This window comes from Pyrgilauda ruficollis, unplaced genomic scaffold, assembly GCF_017590135.1.
Source record: "Pyrgilauda ruficollis isolate IOZ18807 unplaced genomic scaffold, ASM1759013v1 scaffold147, whole genome shotgun sequence".
In the NCBI taxonomy this organism is placed as follows: Eukaryota; Metazoa; Chordata; class Aves; order Passeriformes; family Passeridae; genus Pyrgilauda; species Pyrgilauda ruficollis.
The window spans coordinates 490970-516736 of NW_024513321.1; the positions used below are offsets into that span (position 1 = coordinate 490970).

At 43.7% G+C, this 25767-nt stretch overlaps 2 protein-coding genes across 3 annotated transcripts in view; both read right to left on the reverse strand.

Moving 5' to 3' along the window:
• Positions 1–3643: 3643 nt before the first annotated feature.
• Positions 3644–9061, reverse strand: TRIB1 (tribbles pseudokinase 1). The gene is made up of 3 exons (XM_041460664.1): positions 8624–9061; positions 7935–8227; positions 3644–5899 (listed from the first exon to the last, which is right to left on the reverse strand). Exons 1-3 carry the CDS (start codon positions 8927–8929, stop codon positions 5431–5433), a joined length of 1068 nt encoding a protein of 355 aa, XP_041316598.1. The 5' UTR covers positions 8930–9061; the 3' UTR covers positions 3644–5430.
• A 9237-nt stretch (positions 9062–18298) lies between these two features.
• NSMCE2 (NSE2 (MMS21) homolog, SMC5-SMC6 complex SUMO ligase) overlaps positions 18299–25767 on the reverse strand; it is a 126116-nt gene continuing 118647 nt past the window's right edge. For both annotated transcript variants that reach the window (XM_041460663.1, XM_041460662.1), the window contains exons 5-7: positions 22341–22426; positions 21901–22007; positions 18299–18703 (exon numbers count right to left, since the gene is read on the reverse strand). In XM_041460663.1, the coding sequence (XP_041316597.1) occupies positions 18583–18703; positions 21901–22007; positions 22341–22426 (314 nt within the window). In that variant the 3' untranslated portion in view covers positions 18299–18582. The remainder of the gene's footprint in view (positions 18704–21900; positions 22008–22340; positions 22427–25767) is intronic.

Genomic DNA, 25767 nt, shown 5'->3' on the forward strand with positions numbered 1-25767 from the left:
ACTACCTTGGGTGGTGGGGAAGAGTCATTTTCTGTGGTGACCAGAGCTATATTTGATTTCTTAGGCAATGTCAGCTTTTGCATGCTACATTCTTTGGCTAATTGCCAGCACGATGTGTAATACTTTAGCCACACTGTTGTTACTTAATCCTTTCCTAATCTGCAATTTGCGCAAGAGGAGTAAAATCTAAGCAAAGCCACTGAGAACATCTCCACTAATAATTTATCAAACTCAACTTTTGTTGTTGGCAGGAGACGGTAGTTGATGGAGGTGAATGTTTTCCCACAAGAGCGCCGTATCATAAACACAGGGCAGCTGATTCACGCCACACTTATTTTCTGTCATCCACCCTTCGTGTCACCCTGATATTTCTTCGAATGATAAGCCTCTGTGTGTGTGTGCTCACAACACACCGCCGAGGTCCCAGTTTCATCTCTTTGTGCAAATTACACATTAATTAACCATTAATAACAGTGGGAGTTGCATGCAGAAATCCACACCCGCCGTGATGAGACCGTGCCCTTGGTGAGCAAGTGCGTTATTAAATCACCTCCACCTCGGCTGCCTGCACAGCCCTGCGAGACAAACCCTGCAGAGGGAAGCGCCCGGGCGCTCGCCAGCCCTAATCCTGCCTTAAAGAAAAGCGTTACCTCTTGCTCTATGAATTTTATTTATTTTGGTCCTCTGGGCAGTGCTTGCTGTTGTTAGAAACATGATTGCTTCATACAGTTATGTTAATGTTTGCATTTGACAGAATGTAATTGATACTTCGGCTGCTCCAGTTTCAAAGCCAAATTAGGAAATGAAGTGCTGCACATTAGCTTGTTTAGCTGGTTAAATACTGTAAATAAATACATGCAGGGCAATGAAAACTAATGAGTTTTCTTTAAGGCATTTTCTAAATAGCTGGCTTCACAAAAAGAAGAAAAAGATGCTGCTGTGAACTCATATCCTGAAGGATTTCTCATTTTGCTGCAACAAATGTTGATCCTGTCTGAAATATGAACACTGGATTTCACTTGGAGAAAAGGATTTTGCAAGTTATGGAGGAATCGTGGCAAGAACTGTTGCAAATTTCACGGTACTTTTATCAACAATACTTCTGTGACATTGCATTTACCAAAGCCATTTTTTGCAAGGGATTAATTCAGACTGTGGTTATATGTCAAGTTATTCTTCTCAATGCTCACTAGAAAAACATCTTTGTAAGAAGTGTGCTGCTAAATCTGTGCACTGCCATAAGGCTGAATGTTAGGCTTTTTTCCCTGACAGAATGCAACAGCATGAAAAAAGTAGGGAAAAAATTTGGTTTTCTATAAAGAGATAATCTGCTGAGAATTGCTTGACAGAGTGCACTCAGCACTGCTGGAATAATAAGTGTTTCTCAAGTTATCTGTCAGGCCTGCCCTCAGTGCATTAAAGGAGAGCTAGAGGAGAGTATTGCACTGGTGCTGTGATCCAGCCAAGGGCAATGAATTTTCCTCTTGTACATCCATAAAATAATCCTGTTCTTTCACCTCTTTGCTTTCATAAATACTACATTGATGCAGAAGTGACTTTGCCTAACTTGAAGGTGTTCTACAAAAATCAGGGCACTGTTTAGCATAGGTAGAGCAGAACCTCTACCAGTCCTTTTTGACTGCAAATAACCTCAGCAGTATCACCTCCTTGGCAGAGATGTTGACCTTAAACCTGAGCTTGCTGAGCTGGCTGTTTTACCTGGTGCTTTCAGAGGAAGCTGGTTTACAAATTCTGCTGTGCTACTTCAAAAGAAAATTATTGAACTGGTGCCTAAAATGCAGCTCAAGTATTGGGAGTTGATAAAAATACATACTTAGGATGTAAGATCTATCCTGACTGGGAGGTGGTTTGATGCTGGCTTAGGACGGAGACCAGGATGTTGTGAAAAACCTCAGCTTTTCCTGTGTTTTTAGCAACAACAGAGGACTGAAGTCCCACAGCACTTTTCAGAGAGGGCAATTTCAAGGTGAAAATGGTGACCAGGTCTGCAAAATACCTAAGAGATTCATGTGGTCCTCAGCCAAAAGGTCCATTTAAAAATAGACAAACTATGACTCTCTCAAAAAGAAATGTGTGCATTGCATAAATCAAAGTTCTCACACCCACCATCAAAGTTTAATCACTTAATACGCTGGTTCTTTCAACACGTTCTGAAACTTTGTATACAATAATACAAACGATGGGGTAATGAAGCAATAGCAATTTATTCTGCTGTACAAACGGATGTTGCATTATAATCCCTAAAGCAATCCAGAGGCTGTTTGCAGATGTTACTACAATTTGGCGTTTATTTTAATTGCTCTGCAGCACAGCTCATGTGAAACAGTCACGGGATGACCTACACGTTCACCTACTAAGAGTGACTTAACTGCAAGGGGAGAAAAAAGTGTTTTGAAAGTTTTCGAGGTTTCACTTAAATACGAACCTCCTGCAGCTGTTTTGAAAGGATGCATCAGGGCTTCTGTCCAAGCCTGAAAGCATGGTAGGGCAGGGGGTAATTTAATCAGCCAGGCTATGCAGTGCACATATTTTTACAAGTCTTGCAAGAATGACATCAGTAAAGTAACTTGAGATATTTTGGTGTCTGACATTCACTCAGCAAGTGCTAAGAAAATATGCTTACTGCACAGATCACTGGCTTTGCAGAGTGGGAGTCAAGGTAACTCATGAAAGTCAGTGCACTTTGCTTTATCACTGACCAGGTCCCTATTCCCTCCTTTTCACTTTCCACTCCCCTTCTAAAAGTAAAACTGTTTTTAAAGTTGCTCCTGTTCAAGGAGCTGCCTAGAAGCAGTTGCTTCACTAAACAGATTTCAAGCAAAAGGACAAAGTTAAACATGAGGCAAAGTATAAATAAAAATCAAGACTCTCTTCCTCCTCCTTTCCACTTGTGAGCAATGATCTCACCGCTCCGGGTGGATTGCAAGGGTGGCTTGATCTCTTTCAGGAAAGCACATTCTCTAACCTTGATACTGCAGCTATTTATACTTCTCTCTTCTCACCACAAAGAAAAGCAGCTCTAATAATCTTTCCCTTCGTTTTAATGAGAGCACCGTGCTGCCTCCCAGCAGCAGGGTCAAGCCTCTGCCCACGAGCTCTAGCTCCCTGTAACTCCAACACTCTTGGTCACTGCCTCTCCTTCTGGCTGCTCACTTTTAGACATCTGAGATCGGATTTTCCACTGGCTGAAGCATCACATTGCCAGGCACACAGGTGCAGGATGACAGCCCTGCTGTGCCACAGCATCTTCTGCTCGCAGGACACAGAGGGAAACAAATGCATGGGCTGAAAGGCAAGAGGGTTTCTAAAATTCAGAGGCAGAGCTCTAACTCCTCTCTCTCCCTTGTTTTTCAGAGGAGTAGGATATCCAATTTCACATAACCCTGGGGACATCCCAAGCCCTTTCCACCTCACAAGAGGCAGGATCCATTCCCTGTCCCTACTCTCCCTGGAGATTCAATCCCAGGCTGAATTCAGGGAGTTCAGGCTAAGGCATGATTGAATGCATATACAGACTATAGAGGAGCTGATAGTCTCTGAGACCAAACCCCATTTTTTCAGATTAAATCAGACACACTGAGCTGCATTCCTCCTGAGACACCACAAGAATTGGGGACAAACATTATGAAACCAAGTTTATTAAAACTTTCTACAAGTCAGACTTTATCATCCAGGTTTCCACAGACATATACATATGTACAAATTGGACATAGTGTTTTTAGCTTTTCTGGCAGAATTTTCTACCAATATATACAAATGTATTGTTTTTCATAGAAGGATTAAACTGTATCACAGATACAAATGTCAAGCAATCATGAGAGGTTTAGTGCAACGAAGAGCTGTAGGGCTCTGCTCTTAATGCTCATGATTCTGTCAAGTTAGTATTGCCAACAATAATTCACATTAAACTGCTCTTCGACACCTCTTATTAAGACACGGTACAACAAAACAAGAAAACAAAACCCCAAACAGTAAGGTATGTACAAAGTACACAGTCCATGAGGTATACATGGTATTCTTGCAACACGTGGTGGGACTGCATCTTGCCAGGGTTAACCCTTAAAATTACTTCCCTCGAACTGGGTGGTGTTGGGAACGTGCATCACCCACCTCACGGCCATTTCAGAAGCCGCACTCTTGCCTAAGGTGAATGGACATCTCTGCATAACTGGACACGTGAGACTAAGCAGAAATTTTAGGCAGGACTAAGCTTTACTTACCCCCAACCCAGGAAGCTAATGATTCAGATCTACTCATTATTCACACATATTGGAAAGACTATGAATAATCATGCAAAATAAAAACAAAACAAAATTTTAAAAATAAAAAGAAAAAAAAGAAAAACAAAAAAGTGGGGGGGAGGCTGGAGGCAAACAGCATACCTGAATAATCAACTAAATGTGTACGAAGATTTTACTCTTAAGACTAACTTTTTGAGGGGGGTGGAGGGGGAAAGAGGAGGTGATGCGGTATTTTTAAGAGTTAAGCCAGTTGAAAAACATGGCCATGTTTACAGGTACTGTACAAGACACCCCTTATCCTTTCCAAGGGGAAGGTGCCCCAGCCGATAGTGTTACGTTTGGTAAACGGATACATTTTGGCACTCGAGCTAATGAGACCTGCTACTTGACAAGCTCGCTGAGGGCATAAAGTTATATAGGCTACACTGTGGTAACACGAGGCTAAAGTCTATTTAAAATGCTTTCCTGGACAGCGAATGGAATCAGAAGGGATCCAGCTGGGAGATCCACTGGTTTCTGCTTCAGAAAGAGCCACAGCAGTGATTTGTCTTACGGGGGGACCTAGGAGCTTCACGCCTCTGAAAGCAGGATCAGCTGGAGGAGCAGCAGCGAGCAGAGAGCTGGCCATGGTGGGTGAAGACCTCCTTCCCTCATTAACGTGTGCTTACAGTCAGAGAGCTGCTTTGTGAGCTGGCTGCTGGGGCGCGCCGAGTCAATCCCCCTTTCAACCATTTCCGTCAGATTTGTTCAGGCAGAGGTGCGCCATGTGCCCCTCTGCACCTACACATCGTGGCCAGGGCTCCACACCTCTGCAGCCGCTGCAGGAAAGCAGGAGCTGCCTTTCCATCCCACACCTTGCCAGACGTTCGACTCTGCAGCCAAGACGCGACCAGTTACACTGGAGGAGGATGCGGGAGGCAGAAGAGCCACAGTTCTCACAGGGCTGCACAAGTCCTCCGGGGCTGCTGGGACCAACCAGCAGAGCAAGAGGATGGAACTCTGAGTACACTTGGGGAGTGGAGGCCTCCAGGATGGCATTCATTTAGACAAGGTCACTTTTCTGACCATACTGGCACTTTAAGATGCTGTTGAGTTTGCAGACATGGAAAAATGAAATCCTACAGAGATGCCGGAGGTAAGAACCGACGAGGTTTTTGAGATTTTGGGGTTAGCAGAAGAAGGAACTAATATCATCACTGTCTCCATGATATTCTGGGACAATCTGATCTGAAGTTCCCGTCTCCTGGTCTGTATATCCAGGCTCCAAGACTGCCTCGAACCAAGGGTGAAGCAAGATCTCTGGAGCAGTGAGTCTTTCAGAAGGCTCCCGCCGCAGGAGGCTGCGGATGAGGCAGCGGGCTTTGGGGGAGACGTGGTCAGGAATACAGAACTGTCCACGCCGGATTTTGGAAAACAGAGTGCTAGGGTCCGAGTCATGGAAGGGATAGCGTCCCACCAGCAGGGTATAAAGCATCACTCCCAAACTCCACACATCAGCCGATTTTCCAGAGTAAGTCCCCGTTGTGTTTAGGATCTCAGGGCTGACGTACGCCGGGCAGCCGTGCTTGTCTGAGAGTGCATCGTCTTCACCTTTGATGATGTGCGTGTCCTCCAGGCTCTCTAGACGCAGCTGAGTCCTAGGGAGGGCAGGAGAGGAAGCCACAGGTGAGAAACAGCTACGCTCAGTCATGAGCAAGCACAGCAAGCCCCTGCCATGGCCCTATTCTCTCTCACTTTGGCACTGAGAAAGGAAACACCTCAACTTGCAGCAGAGAAGTTGCCCAGATGCCTGGGAATGTGTAATGGAAGTGCTGCTGTGTGCATCGGGCCAGCACTCAGTGACGCTCATGGTTTTTTATTAACTGGAGATTTTAACAGCACAGAGGGCTCTTGAGGAACACCAAGTCACCGCTACCCACGCAGGTTGCAGTGCCACTGCAGGGGGTTAATTGGTGACATGGCACTTTACAGCCACTGTGTGCCGTTCAGTCTTTGAGCAAACAGCATCCAGCTGTGCGATTCCACAAACCACAGCGCCCAGCTCCCCTCTGCACTGCTGAGGATCATTGCTTCTCCTAAGCTTTTTATTTGGTTTTTTTTTTTTTTAATTTTAATTCATAATTTATTCTTTTTGCCTTTTGGAGCTTAATACCGCACCCACCATCTCCAGGTGGAGATGGGCACACCCCAACCTCCTATTTTGGTGGGTAAGGGGAGCTCCCGTTGGCAGGGAAGCCATCAGCCAGCCCTGGAAGGGCTCTGCACTGCCTGCCAGCCTGCTGGGGTGTAGATATGTTGGCTTCAGCCTGTCCTCAGCCTGACCTCGGCAAATACCCATTGGTTCTGCAAACGGAAAATATGACTCAACGAGAACCGTGGGCCCGGGATTGGCTGCGGGAGCCCTGAAACTGCACCTGTGCGAGAGCCCGCGTCGCCTGCCATTGCTTAACCCTCTTCTTGCCAAATGTGATGCACATGACATCGCCTGTGCAACACGTTATTTCCAAATGAGCGAGACTGTGTGCAACGTAACATTTCAACAAATGTTTCATCTTCTTATGGGAGGGAAAAGCTGCAATAGTTTCCTTCAAAGGAATAGCTTTCTTTACGTGTCAACATATGGCTGTTTCAGAGGGGCAGTGCTGGTTAATTTTCTTATCACATTCATAAAAGATATCCTGAAGAATCATTAGCCCAGTTTAACAAAACAAAAAAAATCCCTTTTCTTTTGCATCAGTAGTATCACCTTACATTTTTATGCTATTAAGCACAACTCCATTTCAGCTTTTACTTCATTTTTTAACATTTCTTGGGATAAGCAGCTAGTCAAGAGTTACTTTTGTCGTATTTCTGACTCTGCCACGTGTGGTGAAGCACTGCAAGAGCAGCAAACACTCCAGGGGAATACTGAATTATTTCCCTAATCTAAATTTAACGACTAGATTCTATAATCTCCTCTATGAACACAGGCTTTAGGCTAAGTTTTACTAAAGTGATTTTCTTTGATGCAGGATTCCCAAATCATTATTTAACCACGTCCCACCTTCCTTCCTGTGTGTGCCCACGATCTACGGGCACAGAGGGCATGGGAAGCACGGCAGTGGAGGGGGGATAAAAGCCTCGAAGGGTTCAGCAGCATCACTCTCATCAGCAGAGTGGTTCAGCAATGAGACCCTACCCAAGTGCTGGGGCTCCCCCGTAGGTCACAAGGAAACTCTCCCGAGGAGGGACCAGAGCTCCAGCTCCTCACATCTCCTGCTCCCCCAGCTGGGCTGCTTCCTCCCGCCGGTACAACACCTCAGCCTCCCCCCTCTCCCTCTGTGCCTTTTATTCATTTGACACTGAATGAGCGGCACACATGACATCTTCTGGCGCTAACGAGCATCTGAACTATCATCCCTTTGTCTGCCAGCGGGTTTCACTGAACTTCTGCTGAATGAGAGGAAGCTCCCGGCGAGCTTCCTCCCTTTCATCAGTCAAGATCTAGAGGGAGCGCGCCCCGGTTAGATCCGTGACCTACTACACACACGTGATGAAGACCTACTCGGATTGCTCGCAGGTGATGCCCGGCTGACGGGGCTGATTCCACTCCCTGGGACGCTTTTTTTGTCTCTGGATGTGGCATTCCTCCCTCCCCACTCACCCCAGGGCTGGCTGCTGACAGCCACTCACCTTTCTTCATTAGAGAAGACAAATTTCCTGAGCTTGAGGTCACCAAGTACGATGGCTGACTGGTGGCAGTGAGCTACAGCGGACACAATCTGCTTGAACAGCCGGGCAGCCTCCTCTTCCCTCAACCTCTTGCAGCTCCTCACGTAGGAGTGCATGTCCCCAAAGTCCTTTTCAAAGAACACATAGGCCTTGGTGTCCCCGAGAATGACTTCGACAACCCCGGTGATGTTTCTGTGTGACGGCAGCTGAATGTAAGGTCGGATCTTGTCCTGGTAGTGTTTGAGGGGGAACACCTGTATAGAGGAAATTAAACCCAAATTCATTCTCAAGGGCGTTGAAAGCTGCAGCTCGCGTAGCAACTCTCCCCAAACAATGACGAGGGAGCTGGAGGGGAGCCAGGGCTCGGCAAGATCGGCAGAAGCGGCTACCGCGACCCTTCCTGTTCGTTGTATATTGAAAGGCTGGGGGGGAAACTAAAACAAACCACCATTCCCACAGCCTTAGGGGGGAAGGCGCTCCGAGGTAAGCCGGAGTCCCGGCTCACTCGCAGGGCGTGCAAACGCCGCCGGGGGCTGGCCGGGCGTTCCCAGCCGTGGAGCAGCGGGAGGATGTTCGGCAGGGCTGTCCCCGGGCCGGGCGCTCGGGCGCGCCCGCAGGACCCGCTCCCCACCCGCGCAGCTCCCGCTCACCTTGCAGCGCAGCTCCCGGCCCGAGCTGACGCTCAGCGCCCTGGACACCTGCTCCCGCTCGGCCAGCGGCAGCAGCAGGTAGGAGGCGATCAGGCTGGGACCCGCCGCGCCGCCGCCGCCGGCGGGAGAAGCGGGGGCACACGGCGACCCGGGAGCGCTCAAGCAGTCCGGGGGGCCGCATTCGGCGAGCCGAGGGCACTTGGCGGCCGGCGCTTCCTCGGCGGGGCCGTCGTGCAGGGGCTGGAGGCGCTTGGCCGGGGCGCTGCGGCAGCGGGCGGCCGGCAGCAGGGACGCGGGGCGGCTCATGGGGGGAGCGGAGCGGGCGCGGAGCTACAGGCGGGCGCTGCGCGCTGGGCGCATCCCTTCGCTCTCCCCGCCGAAACCTCGGGCCGTGTCCACCATCTGCTGCCGAGTCCGCGCTAAAGTAGTTGGAGGCTTTTAAAAAAAAAAAATTAAAAAAAAAAAAAGGTGACTCTCCTCCTCCTCCCGGCCCTGACGCACGGGGAAATGGGAGGAGAGAGGCTGGGACACGCCTGCTCCGCTCCGCCCGCTGCTCTCCGCGCCCCGGCCCCGGCGCGCAGCCGGGCGGGGCAGCGGCGGAGTCGCCGCGGGACTTGAGGGGGCCGGGCGGGGCGGCGGGGACCCCCCGCTTCGACCTTAAATAAGTATGCCGAGAAAGCGAGGCCACCTTCCTTTCCAGGATCTTCTCGTCCATGCAGTTGCAGGTTCCCAGCCCCAGTTCTTACTTTTCACTAATCACTAAATAACCATCCCTCACCCCAAGGTTTGCATCACAGCGCTGTTGTGTGAGCATAAGCGTTTACTCATAAGCGTAGACGTAACGTGCACCATCAGAAATACTTGGCACTGGGTGTTTCCCATGTTAAAACTATATCTGCTGTCCGAAAAAGGAATAGCTCGGAGAGCTAGGCTGCAGCCAGCAGCTGCAGTGACCTGTGAAGAGCAGACTGAGAAGAACTCCACAAAGCTCAACAGCATGGCTTTAAAGGAGTAGTAAATAGACTTACAGCCGGGACTGGTAGTAAATGGGGGAAAAAAATGAGACAAAGAGAAGACCAGACAACAAATCATCCCTGGGGAAAGGAAAAAAAAAAAAAAAAAAAAAAGAAGCTGACAGCTGTAGTTTTGACAAGAATGCTTCAGAAGGAAACTCTCCAGTTTTCTGTTTATATATATGCAAATTTTTTGTAATTTTGTAATTTAGTGCTGAAGCTTCCCTAATATTAACACAGGGACCCTGCATTTTGTTATTCAGTAGGATCCACTCCTATTCTGGTTTGGTTTCCCCATCCCGGGTCTGTACAAGAGGCAGAGAGGGCCGAGGATGGGCCCCCCCAGCTCTGAAGCCCATGATGCCACGTGTGCAGGTATTTGCTCAGATTCCTGATAGATAACTGCACAGCAAACCCATGCATGCCTTCAGCTACTTCTAGTGTATTTTAAGAAACACATGAAACTCTTGTGCGGGATGACTCATAGCATAGCAGTCCCATTAATGCATTTAAACATAAAACGCATATGCCATAAAGGGATATCCCAGGGCCTGCATTTCTTTCTTTCTTTTTTTTTATCCCCAGAAATAAAATTCCGTTAATGCCTGCAGATTGTTTCTGAGTGATTCACCACAACTCTCAAAGCACGCTATTTTATTTGGTTCCTCTTATAGGTAAAACACATGCAAGTATCTATCAGACCTTTTGTTTTACTTTTCCCTTCCTGGAAGTTTAATGATTGGAATGTTGCTGCTGGGTGAATTTAGCTGCTAGGATGCCACATGTGTGGGCTGCTTCCTACATCTGAGACAGCACAAGGTGCAGGGTCGGGGGGAAGGGTATCAGTACCTTTGGGGACAGGGGAAGGGTGCAGACAAAACAGCAATGGCCCTGCATAAAGGTTCTCATGGGCATTAGTAGTGTGTACCAGTGTCCCCTGTAGCTCTCTCAGAACTGAGATGCAGTGTGAGCAGGAATGAAGGTGTCAGTGTCCCCACCCTCCCAAAGATCCCCCTCTCTCAGCTCCTGTGTCAGATCACTGTCCCTGCTGAGGAGAAGGGCCATACTGAGGATCTGTTGCATACATTGTTGGAAGCTGCATCCTTCATCTGCCCAGCCTCCCATCCATTTAAAACCTCTAGGTCCACACCATGGGGACACAGTGGCACCTGAGCACAGTGCTTGGCTCAAGCCAAACAGGGGATGGCACCCACTGGTCCTGAGGAAGGGAAAAAAGCACCTGTTATCATCCTGGCTCCCCCAAAAAACATCTGGCATGTGAGGAGAGCAGAGGTACACACATCATTGTACCTCACAGTCCTGCCACATTCTCCTGGTGCCTGAGCAGCCTTTTCTCACTGGGATTTCAGCAATTTCATGTTCTGTATGTGTGTCCCTGCTAACTGGAGCCCTAAAACTGGGTGTGCAGTCCCCAAAGGCCAGGAAAAGATTACCCCTGGGCCATTCATCTCAGAAGCACTGGTGGGTGCCCTCTTCTAGTTGGACTGTATAGACTAAACTAGTTGACTGTCTACATGTGACTGAAACAAACCAAAGCTTAAATCTCCCAGGTCTTTGGAAAATGGGTGAAGTTCTTGACAGAAGGAAACCTTTGTTGCTTCTTTAAAATGCCTGGCATGCTTTCAGGTACTCAAAGCCTTAATGCCATGGCTAAACATGTAGTAGCAATTATTACTCAAGTTAGTCTTATGTTTTGGGTTTAGAACATAGGAAAAGGTTGACATCCAGACTCCCCTCCATCCCCACCAAATTCATTTCAAGATGCAGAGCAGAGAAGTGATTCCCACTTTGGTTTTTCTGGTTTTTCTAATTTTGGCCAAAATGCAAAATGAAAAAAAAAAAGGAAAAAAAGGGGGATGCCAAGGATGTTGATGACCTGCATGGCATGTTCTTTTCCTTTTCTCAAAGGGCTGAAACTTGTCTTCCTTGCCCATCTCTGCCAGTGCTTGCATGTGCAGCCTTGGTGTGGTTAGGAACCAGTGCTGAGAACAGGAGGAATTCCAGGAAGAGATTTGTGAAAAACTGTTGCAACATTTCAGTGTTATAAGATTTTTGCAGAAAATGGAACTACCACACTTGACACAAACACACTTGTGTTTGTTGCCATCACACCACTGGCTTTTAAGCATGCAGGCTTATCTCCTGCATTAGTCTTCTCCTGAAATCAAAAGCTATCTTATGGGGTCTTCCTTCTATTCCCTGCATAAGTCTTCATCATTCCATCTCCCCCTTCCCCAAAAAAGACTTTTCAGGCTCTACCTGCTTAGCATGTGTGATGAATACTGTCATGGTAATTCCCATTTGTGCCTGTGGTGAATTTGAGCCTGAATGGCTTTACAGCTCTTCAAAATGAACCAGGGCAATGTTACACATCTCCAGGGGACAGCACTGAAAATCATTGTGGAGCACAGATCAGTGCACAATTACAGACCTAATGCTGGGATAAAACATTGACTCTGTGGATGAGTCCTGCTATTCAAGTGCCAGAAAAAATAAACTGCTGTGAGCCAGCAGAATACAAGGAACCATCACTCAGCCCTGGTGTTCCAAAGGGACTTGGTGCCTGTGCGGTGGGATAACCTTTGGAAGTAATGTCTTCATGCCTGGCAAAGGACAACAGTGTGCAACAGGCACCTTCCCAATACTAGCAAAGTCTGAGGAGCTCTCAGTCAAAGGATATTGCAAAATCGTTACAAAAAGTAGATCCTGCCTTGGAAAAGGCCAGATAAAGCAAGCAGGACTGCTGGATGTCTCCTCACTTCCTGGAGTCCCAGCTGCTAGGCAAGGATCTGGGACTGCAGCAGAAAAAAGAGCCTGTGGGATGTGTATCACAGAATGGGCATGTCCTAGCAGAGGGAAGGGTCTTGCCCTTCCCTCTGCCAGATTTGCCAGAACTGTGGCAAGGTGAATATTGCTCTTCATATATTTTTTCTCTTTTTTGAAACAGACAAGCAGCTTAGTGCATATGTGAGATGAAGACGGAAGAATCCAGAATTCCTGGTGCTCAGGCATTGATCCTCCCATTCCTGTTATTTCATTTAAGGGAATTTTTGTTATGTGGTTTTCAAGCATCTACCTGCCTTGCCCTCAGCCAGTGCTTACACTCACCTGAGCAGCTGCTTTTCCTTAGATGCTCACAAAATTATCGCTGTTGCTCCAGTTCTCTGACCCTTTATCTCTATAACTAGAGCAGCCAGAGGCAATGAGAATTGTGTAACCATCTCCCCACTTCCCAAGTGCTTGGGACAGGTCTGGTAACTTTGATAGTATGTCTCATGGGACACACAGAATAAATCTCTATTAGATTAGGGCACTTATAAATAAACTGGCTGCTTGCTACAGAAAAAAATGAAAAGGTCTTTATTTTAGTTACTGGATGAGAGAAGCAAGGAACACAAATATTTTGGCTAATATTAAACTATTGGTAAATGATGAAAAATCAGTATTTTAAAAGTTATCTCAAGCCATGTAATGAACATTAAACTACTGCCAGATTGAAAGCCAACAATTTAAAACCAGCATGTCATCTATAATCTAATGGTGTACAGAATTACCCTGCACAGATGGGGCTCAAAGACTAGTCGTATGGCCAGGTGATAAAGAACTCAAAGTAATGTTTTTTATAGCAGAACAGCATCTGTGGTAACCCACAGCCATCCTCAGACACTGTGGAACTTGGCGGCAGATTCACCGCTGAGATATAAAACACATGACGAGCACGTAGTGACATCAAAAGGAGTGCAATGTAATGGTGTTCAGATGTCTCCCCTCAAGCCCACACAAAAGCTGCTCTGAGGGCTGCTGGAGCTCAGAACTCTCAATGATTCCCTTTTGATAAGCCTGTTGTTATCAAATCCAAGGAGTCTTATGAGCAGCACCTCCTGACTGTTCCTTTGCTAACTGAAGAGTATGAAGGCTTCTTCTGTTGCCTGAAAGACGTGTGAAGGTTCAGGTTTTTGACCTCAAATCCTGTTTTTACTTCAGAAGTCGATTGCACAAGCGGACAGTGAATGAGTGTCTCCGTTTCCCTTGCGGTCAGAGAAGATCCTATTCATACTGAGTTTACAAGCAAACACTTCCTTTGGTAAGCTTCCCATGCAATTCAATTCATGTGCGTGCTTTCAGGCTCTGACTTTGGGTCTGGACTAACATCAGAACAAGCAAGAGAGGCAGGCTCTCTTCTCAGCCCACCACAGCCTTTTCTGCAGTGCTTTGAAATGATGAAACACAATGTGTTTTCTGCACACTGCTGCAGTCCTGTCAAGTCACTGCGATTATTCATGCATCAAGAGGCTAAGCACATACATGGGTATCTACTGGATGATGTACACCCATTCCAGAATTTTACTTGCTTAACAATCAATCTTATGTTTTTGCTCTTTATAGTTATTGGCTGGGAGCCTAGAATCTGCTGGCACCTACACACAGGATTCTCCTCTGAGCATTCTGTGACCACGTCAGGTGTTTGAAATATTATGTATTAACAATAAGTACTTTGTGACCAGAAAATAAATTATTATTTATGGAAGACTTGGAATTTGCCATCAGTGCTAGTCTGTACCTGTAGTGAGGAGCCATCAGCATAAGGTTTTGGCTGTAGTAACAGAAAGGAAGACCTGTCCTTGGGATATTCTTACATTTTCCATCCCAGGAAGCTCTTTTCTAAGTGCATCTTCTTCACTGTATAATAAAGCACTATCCATTAGGCAAACGTTTAGTTAATGGACACAGCAGGATCCATACATGAAGATTTTTAGGAAATGTGAAGATTAAGGTTCACTTGAAATGGCAGTGAAACTTAATAAAGTTGCACAGCGAATTCTAAGCTCGTTCTGGCCACAGTACTAGAGCTATTCTTGAGAAAAATGTCATGAGGTACTTGTGACCACAGGTAGGTAAGACCTTTGTCATCAGCCACTCATGAGGAAACATGAGTATCCAAGAGGACATTGTCTAAAATAAGGCAATGTGTTGGCCTTGGCAATTGAGTCATCAGTATCACTTCCTGCAGCCCCTGCTTTTGCTCCAGGTTATTTCTCAAGGGAGCACTGACTTAGTCTTTTTGATTCTTCTAGAATGAATAAGATCACAGCTCCAGAGCAGTAATGATGAATATGTCCTTGATTCAGAGGAATGTGCACTCCTTTTAGCACAAGTGTGCTAAATCTACCATGAGATGCCTGCCTGATTAGCTTTTATCTTTATTCGTCATGGCTTCACTGATTTGAAAACTTCAGACTCTCTAGTTGTAAAATGGAGAATTCACAGGAAGAATCTGTTCAAGTGAGAGAGCAAGCTTAAGTGAGCAAGTGTCAATAGCTTGTGCCTCAGGGTACCTCTGAAAGCTGTTATATGTGGATCTCTCTTGCCTTTAATTCACTATTTGCCTAGACATTTCTTTAAACCCTCAAAATAGTTCCTCAAGTGGAACTTCTCTAGCAGAGACAGATTCTCACCAGTTTTCAGTGACAGATCCTTCTCAGCTACCCTGAGGTTTGCTGCATTTGTAAAGCACACCTTAAGGAAAAAGGAAAAAAAAAAAAAACCAACCACCTGACCTCTGAATTTCTTTTTAAAAATATCATTGCAAAATTTCTGACGTCAGACAATGAGACACAAATTACCCTGTGAACTGTTAACATATGCCTGTTTACATATGATATCTTATAGCCAAAGCAGATTAAGATTTGAAGGTTTAACTGCTGTTGAGTTTCCACTTCTGTGAATCATACAGATCATACAGCTTATTCATCACAGGCACTTATTTTTATTCTTTAACTCTTTCAAGCTACTTCTTCCCAGAGCGGAGTTTAGGGGAAATGTGGGACACATGGGAACAGAGAGAGATCACAACTGCACAACAAACCCCAAACTTTGCAAATGAAAGAGCAAAGAGCTGCCATTAAACTGCAGCCACCCCAGTGAATCAGTAGTGGTTTCTATCTTGCACCAGGTGAGCTGACAGGCACTGAAGCCTTCCTCAGTTGCCACAGTTAGTCTGTCCTTCCACCTAGTTAAGAGCCAGCTGCAATGGATACTGATGGCCAACCCTGGAATCTTTTAATTTAAGGAGGAAAATTACTTGTAAGAACAAACAGGAGAGAACTGGACGTGGCAAAATCAACAGCATGGCTCAAGTTCCAGGTTCAAAGGAAAAAAAAAATACCAGTCATCATACTAGGATTCCTTGGATGCTATGTTTTAAATTCAGAAATGCCAAACGTTTTGGTGAAAACTTCATTGATTTCAGTAAACACAGGCAGTTTATTCTAGCACTTGAATGTGTGTGGTGCATCACTGATTCTAATGGGACTCAAGTACTCTCACCAGCAATGCTGGCACAAGTGAACAAGTATCTGTCTTTTTCTGGATAACATGGCCATATTTTAAAAGAGGCATTTCTGCTGATGAAAGAAAGAAACCTACCTCTATTTAAATACACATGGCTATTCACCTCAGATGTGATTGTTATTAAAACTAGGCAGGCCAGTGCTGCCAAAAATCAGTCCATTTCTTTCAGGTGAAATCAAGAAGGATTTCAGAACTTCACTTGCTTTCAGGTTGTCTGATTCACTGACACTGCCTGGCTCAGGCTAGCAAAGGAGAGAAGGAAGATGATGTAGTTTGAAGAAGGAATATGAACATCCAAAAATACCTTTCTTCTTGGAGTGACCATAAGTGACTGTTTGACTATTTGTTCTTTTCATTTAAAGTGTTGCTTCAGATTTGTTTGGTTTTTTTCTCTCAGATGCATCATCTTAAGCAGGCAGTCCACCTTATTATCTGTGGATTAGCTAACAGAGGCTGAGTGCAGCACTGTGATGGGTCAAGCCTCTTTTTCAGGTACGACAACAAGGTGTAACCAAGACAGCAATCTCCCTCACAGCATTACTCATTGGAACATGAGGGCAGCAAACCATATCAGGAACTGCAGCAATCCAAGGCTATACTGGTACAAATGCCACAGGTAGCAAATCAAAACTGCTGCCACCAGTTTGTTCTTAAGAATCTGGGTATAATTTACCATTTATTATGTTATATGTTATTGGAAGGCACACTCAGACACCAATACAAACTAAATTTGAGGTGCAGCACTTGTGGCTGTGGAAAATGTACATACATCTTTGCATCTGAAAGCCAGCTTGGGAGGCTGGCTATCACTAGGGATTGAATTAGATCTAAGAGGACAATCTTAATGCACCTCTGCCAGACACTGCAAAGCTTGTTTAACCAATACAAGTTTCTGTTTCTGACTATTCTGCTTAGAAATGGTTCAAGAAAAAAATTAACCACAAAGTTAAAGATGAAACAAAAAGGACATTCCCTCCCTGTTTTGTTTTGTTTTGTTTTTAATGCTATTGTTAACATCCTCCCTTGTGGTATTTAACTGAAAAACGGTGACCCACCTTAAAAACTATAGGTTTGAGCCCTGAGGTATTTTAAAAGGGACCTGATTTTACACATAAAAATTCAAACAGGTACATACTGCTCAATCACCCCCCAGTCCTTTTCAGCTATTTCAGCTGGGCTTCCATGGCAGAAGCACCCACGCTCACTGCAGAGTTGGGAAAGGATGGACCTCGGGGGTTAGACCACATAATGAAAATTAGCCAGCCAATTCCCATGAAGTGTTTTGAACACAAAAGCCCAGTGCAAGTAATAATGGTTCAGTTCTCTTTTTCAGCTATGAAATCAGCTTGCAGATTAATATTCTTCAATTACAAAATAACAATTTTCAGCTTGAAGTGGTTTGTGCTCTTAAGTGCAATTGGGTTAATAATGGCCTATGAAAGGAGAGCTGTTAGCAAACAGTAACCCAGAGTGAAAACCTTAGCATATGGGTACCTCAGCCACATTTTACATTAAATGTCAAATTGTAAATTCAGAAAAATTACATAGGAAAATACCATCTAACCCACTAAGGATCCCAAAGCTGAAAAAAACCTGTATTTTCTGCTTACATATGACAACAGATAATTGTCATCTGACTGCCAAGGCAGCTTCTTTTACCTATGGCTATTTCTAACTCATGTATATATATGCCTTATCTGCCTATAGATAGATGTTCAGATCAATTTAGGCAATAAATAGTGTCACAAAGTTTAAGTTCTTTTCTGGATCTGTGCCCAAAAGCATAGATATCTGAAGCTTATATAAAGGCATATGGTTACACTATATCTGTGTTATCTAAAATTTAGTTATTGGAATACCTCCATAAATAATTGTAGTTTTCTAGCCTACAATATTAAGGTAAAGCCTTCTGGGACTCCAAATGAAAAAAGCCTGAATTAAACGCTCCTGAATTTCAAAAGAAAAGCCTAAGTCAGGGCAGAGAGTTTAAAATTATAAAAAACAAGGCGAAATCCTCAAAGCTGAATGGTTGTTCTCTGTGGCCACAAACAAGGTGTAAGTGTGCAACACTTTCTGCAAATTCATGTCCGAGGTTTGTGTTAGAGCACAGGCATGGTCCCAGGCACTGAAAATCCTTGCTCACAGTGCCCTACTCCAACCATTCCCAGTAGTTACAGAGACAGTAACAGAACTACCTGCAATATAGAGCAAAGCACACATTATTACATGCTGGCAGGATCTGCATCTCTAATACACCAAAGAAATCAGCACACTGAAAAGGAAGTTTAAATGCTGCAAAACATACTTTATTTACCAAATGCAAGCTTTTAGAAATCAGGAAGGTAGAAAAAACCCAAACAAGTTTAACTGGAATTCCTTATATTCCTGAGTTCAAAAAATGCTTTCAGTTGCAGTGGAGACCTTCAACTTTGGCTATAAATGAAACATTTAACAATTATTTGCCTATAAATGAAACACTTAACAAATATCAATTATACAACCTATTTAGAATCAGCAACTTATCTCACAAGACCTCTAATAACAAATTTTCTTTGTGGCAGTAGCATATCCAGCTCACGTGTCCAGTGTTGACCAGCTTTGTTTTTTCTGACTGTCAATCAGTCTTTTAAGTATTTCATCTCGTACAAGATCTGATCCTTTTACATCAACATGGCTACAGCCCATTTTAGGGCATCTGTTGAAAAGAAAAGAGAGACTCCATTAAATTGGAAGAATTGTATTTGTCAGATACAGGCATTTGCATAACACCTGCAAGCATTTTTTTTCACTCTTTCTCTCAGTTCCTTGTTACCTCTTGTCCTCTTCACCAGCTCTATGTGGGAAAAAATAAATCTATCTCAACTGGCGAGAATCATCAGCTGAAGGAAGGAAAGAAGGTGCACAGTGAGAGATGGAGCCTTTCACCTGTAGATCACTCTCTTGCTGCAAGCACACAAGCTGCCTTCATCAGCAATGATATCAGCACTGCATGGACTTTCTGTGTTGCTTTCTCTCTCTGCAGTCCTCTAAAAACTACAAGTAGATACTGCTTACCTTACTAAACTGCAGTGGAGAAGTATAATCTTCACTGGCAGATAAGCAGGGAAATTATTTTCTAGGGAAACAAAAGGGAGTGAGCCTTGCCATGACTGACTGGTGAATCAGTGGACTATCTAGTTGGTGTAAAAATCAACCTGACTTTTTATGAGCTGTGAAAGCTCAGAAAGGAGAAATGGGGCCAAATTAACAGCCTCTAGATGATAATCAAATACAAAATGTCTTACAACTACTTGAAACAGCCAGATAAAGACAGCAGGGTAAAAGATATTCAGGGACCAAAGGTCATTTTCCTTTGGTGGCAGCCCAAACATACACAGATGGTATCTATAGTAAGAAGTAGCACTTTTCCTGAATTTTTTCCTCTCTTAGAGTAACTTTTGTCTGAGGTACTGAACTTACTTACACTCAGTACTCATAACTTTTACTCCGGATTCGTCCATAGGTTACTGTGTTTGTCATAGATCAGTCATTTAATTGCTCTGTGCCTCAGTTTTCCCATTTATCACCTTAATACAGCAATAGCTTGCCAGATTAATGAATAACAAGTGCTCAGAAAGCTTCCCACATTTCCTGTAAGCATAAAGTATTAGTATGTCCTTCCAGGCAGTGGAAAATAGTGAGCAAACCAAGAGACGTAAGAGTTGCCTCAAGGAGTGTGTGACAAGTCTGTCAGCACGGGCTGAGTGTACGTCAGCTGGAGGGCTGGCAGGCAGGCCCTGCACTGCCAAGGGCACCGAAGGCATCCTGTGGATTCCAACTGGGAAGTACTTGTGAGGAAGCAGCCACTCTGTGTCTGCAGAGTGAGCAACAGCTCTGATTCCAGAGCCAGGCTAGCGAGGATCCTGCCCTGCTCTACCAGGACACCTGCTCCCACTGGAATATCCCTGGCAGGAGCACAGCCCAGCAGCCACGCCATGAGGCTGCGACACTGAAAAAGGGAACTTGAGGCAATAGCTGGCCTGGCTTCCCACCACAGCAGATGATGGGTTTTCAAAGTAACTGCATTTTCATGAGAAAGTTTAAAATTATAGTAGGTTGGTCAGACTGGGCAGAGAAAACCAAGGAGTCCTTCTTAATTTAGTTACAGTGAATCTGTGGCGTTGCTGTGTGTGTACTTTTCTAGCACTGGAATAACTGCTGTAAAAATGGTAAGGCTGCCAGCTAAAATTCAATATTAAGAAGTGCCAATGTTCAGACTGCACAAATAATTTTGGTTTGGGGATAAGGTAGCTTTTAAAACTAGGTGTTGTACAGCTGATATGATTTTTTAAACTCTGGAGTTTCTCTAGTCTTCCATTTCTTAAAAGGTAAAATAAAATTCAGTCATGTGGCCCTATTTGTTTTTCAGCAGAGCTGAAACTTTTGATTCACTACAACAATTTCTGCTAAATTGGCATTGTTCTGATGGACTTAAAAACACAGAGAAATATTTAGATACGAACATCAAATTCAGTATCAGAGAAAGTATTCTTGTCATTGGACTGTTGAGCACATGCTTTCTAGCCTCTCCCTATCCTCCAGAACACTCACTTTCCTCCAACTTGAGAGCTATTACCCAATTCCTGTTCATTTTTCCAGCCAAGTTTCTGTCCATCCATGTTGCTGGTTTTGTTGTTATTCCCAGTATATTGCACCCACTCCAGATTTTTCCCTAGATTTTCTAACACAAGCAAGGTACTTCCATCTAGTTCTTCAAGCTGTCTTGACACTGAGATAGCAGCTGGGCATCCCAACTGATGCTTGGTTTTATAGCAAGGCTTTCCTGTAGCAGGGAAGGAGCATGGAATAAAAACTCCAGCTCCACCTTTTTAACCCCCATGGAGGACTGTGTATAGCCTAACAGAAATGCCAGAGCAACAGATGGAGGAAATAAGCTGCCTGTGGCATTATCTTCAGGAAATAATAATATTAGGGACCAGGTTGCTGGTCCCTAACAGACCTTCCTAAGCAAACTGCACACTTATTAAGAAGGCCACAACTGGTAAATTTCCATGAAGTCATCAGCCCCAGAGTAGGAGGGTCTAGCAGAAATGGTGTAAAAACAAAGGTGAAATCAATGATGAGATGATACATCCTCTCATCTTGCTCCAAAAAGCATTAGTGTTCAAGCCTCTTCTTTTTCTACTTTTTTCTTTTTCTTAAAATCATTATAATTTTCAAATTTATTGTAGAGATTTTGAGGTTTAAAAATTAATCTGTTGCATCTTTTCATTCAAAAAATACATCCTATGTGGAAAAGTGACAGACTATTTTGGTGATATAAGGAAAGAATTATTTAACTGCATCATGGTAGGAAGTGCACCACACTATCTGATCTCATTCTTAAATTCTGTTCTACCTAAAATGTTGTGGTTTAATATTTCTCACTTTAACACTCAGTTGTTTGAATATTTCTGAGCTGTATCAGAATATAAGTGCATATAACTGTATCGGAAAATAACTGCAAAAGAAGGTGCACGGAGGAATATTTTTTCATTCACTTCAAGGCTTGCTACAAAAGCAGTGGGAATAAATCAGCAACTAAATTTTAGGAAACTGAGGTCTCTCTTTGTTGGTCGTGGCTATATGAAATCTCTTTACTTCTCTTGTGCAGCTACAAGTAGCTGTAACTTCCCCACACAATTCCTGAATACTTCCTTACATATTGTTTTCATTAAAAAGAAAAGCACCTTCACGTGTCTAGCATGAATGAGGAGGCTGTGACTTGGGCAGATGCTGAAGTTTTACTTCCTGCAGCCTTTCCAATCCAAATACATTTCCTAGAACAAGTGGAGTAAAATTCCACTTACACAGCAAAGCAAATAGCTTTTCCACACATTCTTTTTAGCTTACCGGACTTTTTTCTTTTTCTGCTTTTGAGTCTGGATCATTTCTAGAATGGCATCTTCTTCATAAATATGTCCACAGACCTTGTTCCGCACTGGCCTCTTCATTGTCACCTGTAATCAGTAAGGATTAATTTAAAGGAACTGATAATGCCCATGAAAATGCTTCTTCTGAGATTTTATGTGAAACAGCAGGAAGTGTGTTTGCCACTCATACATGGAATTCCAGTCAAATTATGGGATGAGGTCCTGCTTGGTAAACTACATTCCTACTTACATGGGTTTTCTTCCCAAGCAGTACTGATCTTTTCTGAAAATGCTTAAAATTTATAATACTGTTGTTATATATAATGTTGTTTAACAGGTACTGCAGATTTGTAATAAATAAACCAATGAAGAATATGAAATAACTATTTCCCTGTCAATTACTGTAGCAGTGATACATACCTGTGTAATGGGACAAATAAAGTTCATCTGACTCCGAGTCACAGCTATATCTTCATCGATTTGTTCAATGGTGTCATTACCATGATCTGATTTATGAGAAAGTAGAATGGGAAAAGAGAAAAAAAAATTGTTTCTTATTTAATGTAGATTGCCAATACTTAAAATAAGCTAATAAAATCCAACATTTGCCAAGTATTATCTCACAGTGATATTTAAAATACCACAGAATGTTTCTGCACCAGTCCGTGAACAAGGCACTGCAAAAAATACTGTACTAGAATGTCTTTTAGAAAATGTGGATTTTTATATTGTAACCACTTGTGTGTGTGTGGCTATTTACAGCCAATGCCAGAAAGAAAGGCTAGGAAGAAGAGCAGACTGGCCTGAAGATATGCAAAACCTTTGGTATTCACTATTCAAGTTCACCAAAACCCAGTTACACACGGATGAGTCCCCAGAACCTAACAAAAGATGAGGTGGAGCAGATGTGGCAGTCCTACCCTCAATATCAGTTTTGTGTTTGAGTGTCATAAATGGGTTTGCTGTATAGTCTGTACATACTGTACACACTTTAAAAGGAATTTGTATTGTTTATCATAATACATCATTTATAAAGTGATGCTGTTGTATTTTGATAAGACTATAATTAGTCAAAAACAAAATCCAAAAAGTGTCACAAACAACAGAAATGTTATTGAAGTAACCTTAAAGAGGACGGGCAGAACGAAATTCCTGACTATTCCCAGAAAACACCCAGTGGCCCAATGCCAGGGAATGAAGGGCTAACAAATGAGAATAAATCCATCTAGAGCTGGAGGAGCTGCAGGTCCCCACCTTTACCAGAAGAAAGCAAGGTATAAACAACTCTGTGCACCCAGAGCTGGTATACCCAGGGGCATACCAGCTAGTGTACCAGCAGTGCAGAATTTAGTTAGCCAAAGTCAAAAGCTGAGACACAGGAGCAGCTAAGGAAGAGAAAATATGTGGATATATATATATATTTATATATATTTAGAGAGAGAGAGAGCTAAGTATAGCCTTAATGAATTGCTTACTGTTGTTTTATCTTCTAGCTCTCCTCTGTTATTGTAAATGTAGGCTTTTAGTTGAATGCATTTGTTTATCTTTGAATCTTATCTGGTAATAACAGCAAACTTAGCACCTGCCATAGCTTTCCATTCCTTTGGGGTAGTTCTGCAATGCCTTTGCAGAGAAGGGCCCTGGGGTGCAGTCCTCAAGGTGTCCCAAGCAAAGAGAATGTTCCTCTTTCTAGCTGCACAAGCTGCACCCCAAGGGAGGAGTGAGAAACACAAGTGAACACGGAGAGTTTAGAATTACTTCATGATTTGCCTTCTACAGTGCCTCAGCCTGGGTTCCCTGTGCTTCTATCAGACAATCTTTGCCTCCCTGGTATTCAGTCTTCCACATCTATTAAGGACCAGTGTTTCCTAACTTATGGTCAGTCCTGCATGCCTGTGTGATACCATCACCTTCCGGATGATACCAGCAGACATCACCCGTGGAGCAACCAAAACCTCTCACACCCAGCCTAGGCTGAGCTTGCTGCCCTGTGAGCCAGCACAGCTCTGCCTGGGGACTCCTGGCATTGATGTTGCAGCCATTGCTCCACCACAGAACCTCTTGGTATGCCAGGCCTATTTCCAGACCTTCCTCCTTAAGAGAGCTTGCCCTTCTTTCCATTTCAATATTCCAAGCATTTAGGAATGTTTCTGACCCAGGTGCTCTAACCCCAGGTATTGAGGTTGCAACTACATGACCTTTAAGGTCCCTTCCAACCCAAACCATCTTATGATTCTACTCCTGTGAATACCATGGGAATACTCAGGCATTCATCAAGGGTATTTCTGTATCTGCTGCTAAGGTCTCATGCAATCAACAGGGTGTGGAATCTGGGGGAAAAGGAGCTCAAATGTCCAATGTCAATCATAATTTCAAGGCTTTAATATCCAAGAACATTAAGATACCTTCATCAGATACTGACCACCTAACAAAGGCAAACACTTGCAAGTCATAATACCAAAACTGTATGGATACCAGAAATGCACTTGTGTTAGTTACCAGTTTTCAGAAAAAAGCTCTGTGACATATTATTCTTAAGTTGCTCATATATATGGTTATTCTATCATAAGCACGTAGTATTTGAAGCAAGCACAACTGTTGCAGGGAAAGAGGTGTTTTTTAAATAAAGCTTTTGAAATACCAAGCAATGGGTGAAATCCCACTAAGACAGCAAGACTAAGCAATATTGGGGTTATTGGCAGGTGGCAGCTTTGGTATGGGCTGTTATACTTCAACATCATAATGATTTTTTTTTTCTACAAGGAATGCCAACAAAGAATAAGAGATTCAGATTGTCCTTAAATTCATGTATCTGCAAATTTTGACATATTGCAGCTCTAATCTTTCCTGTGGAAAACATCACATTTTTCTATGTTGTACATTGTTTCAACCCATGAACTTGGCATGTAATTCCAATGTACCAGGGCACCATATCAGTCAGTGGCATTAAAAAGCATCAGTAATAGCAAGATCTAGGACAGGGGATTGTTTAAAAAAAAAACAACAAAAAACTCAGTAAGTAGGTGCCAAGGAAGGTGGGTGAATTTTTTAAAATATGGGGCTATGCCTGTGACTTTACTTCTAAAACCCAACACTATAAAATAGGCATGCAAGTGGCTTTTTCTGGAAGAGTATTCACCTGTGGAGCACCTCCAGACTTTGCTGAAGAGTCACCACTTCCCTCATCACTTCCGTGTATGCTTACTTAGGTACCGACACAAGAATTTAGGAGACTATAGTGAAGCATCCAAGTTCAAAAACAAGAGCTCAAGCTTGGGTACTGGTGCTTGAGCCGCCCCTGAAGGCCTCAGGTCTCTAAATTATGTGAGCTAAATCCCAGTAACTGGGGTAACTTTTTCCCATACTGGCTTTGGAGGTGATTGAGATGCCTCATGTTTAATGGTTGAAATTTCATGAGTTGAGACCTAATCCTTGTAGGTGGGGTATATTAATCTTCTTGGATTCAAACTGTCCTCTTGCTGCAATCTTAAACACTTCAGGTTGCACTTCATTTGCAAAGATTTTGTATACAGCCTATCAGAGTGGGGCCCTGGCCTCAAGAGGTGATCACAACCTAAATGAATCATTATTAAAAATATTTCCTTTTCATAAGCAGCTAGTATTTTTAAAAACAAATATGCAAGACTGGGATGATGCAAGTAATACCTCAAGCATGTCAATAGCAAATTACCATAAATCAGATAAACCACCCACAGATTTGTTGTTATTGCTTGATGTTCTACATTACAGGAGAAGAAAGGAAAATCACTTTTTTCAGTGACAGTAAATTTTGCAGACATTACACAAGACACACACACACATCCTAAGCTGGTCAGAAAGATGCCCT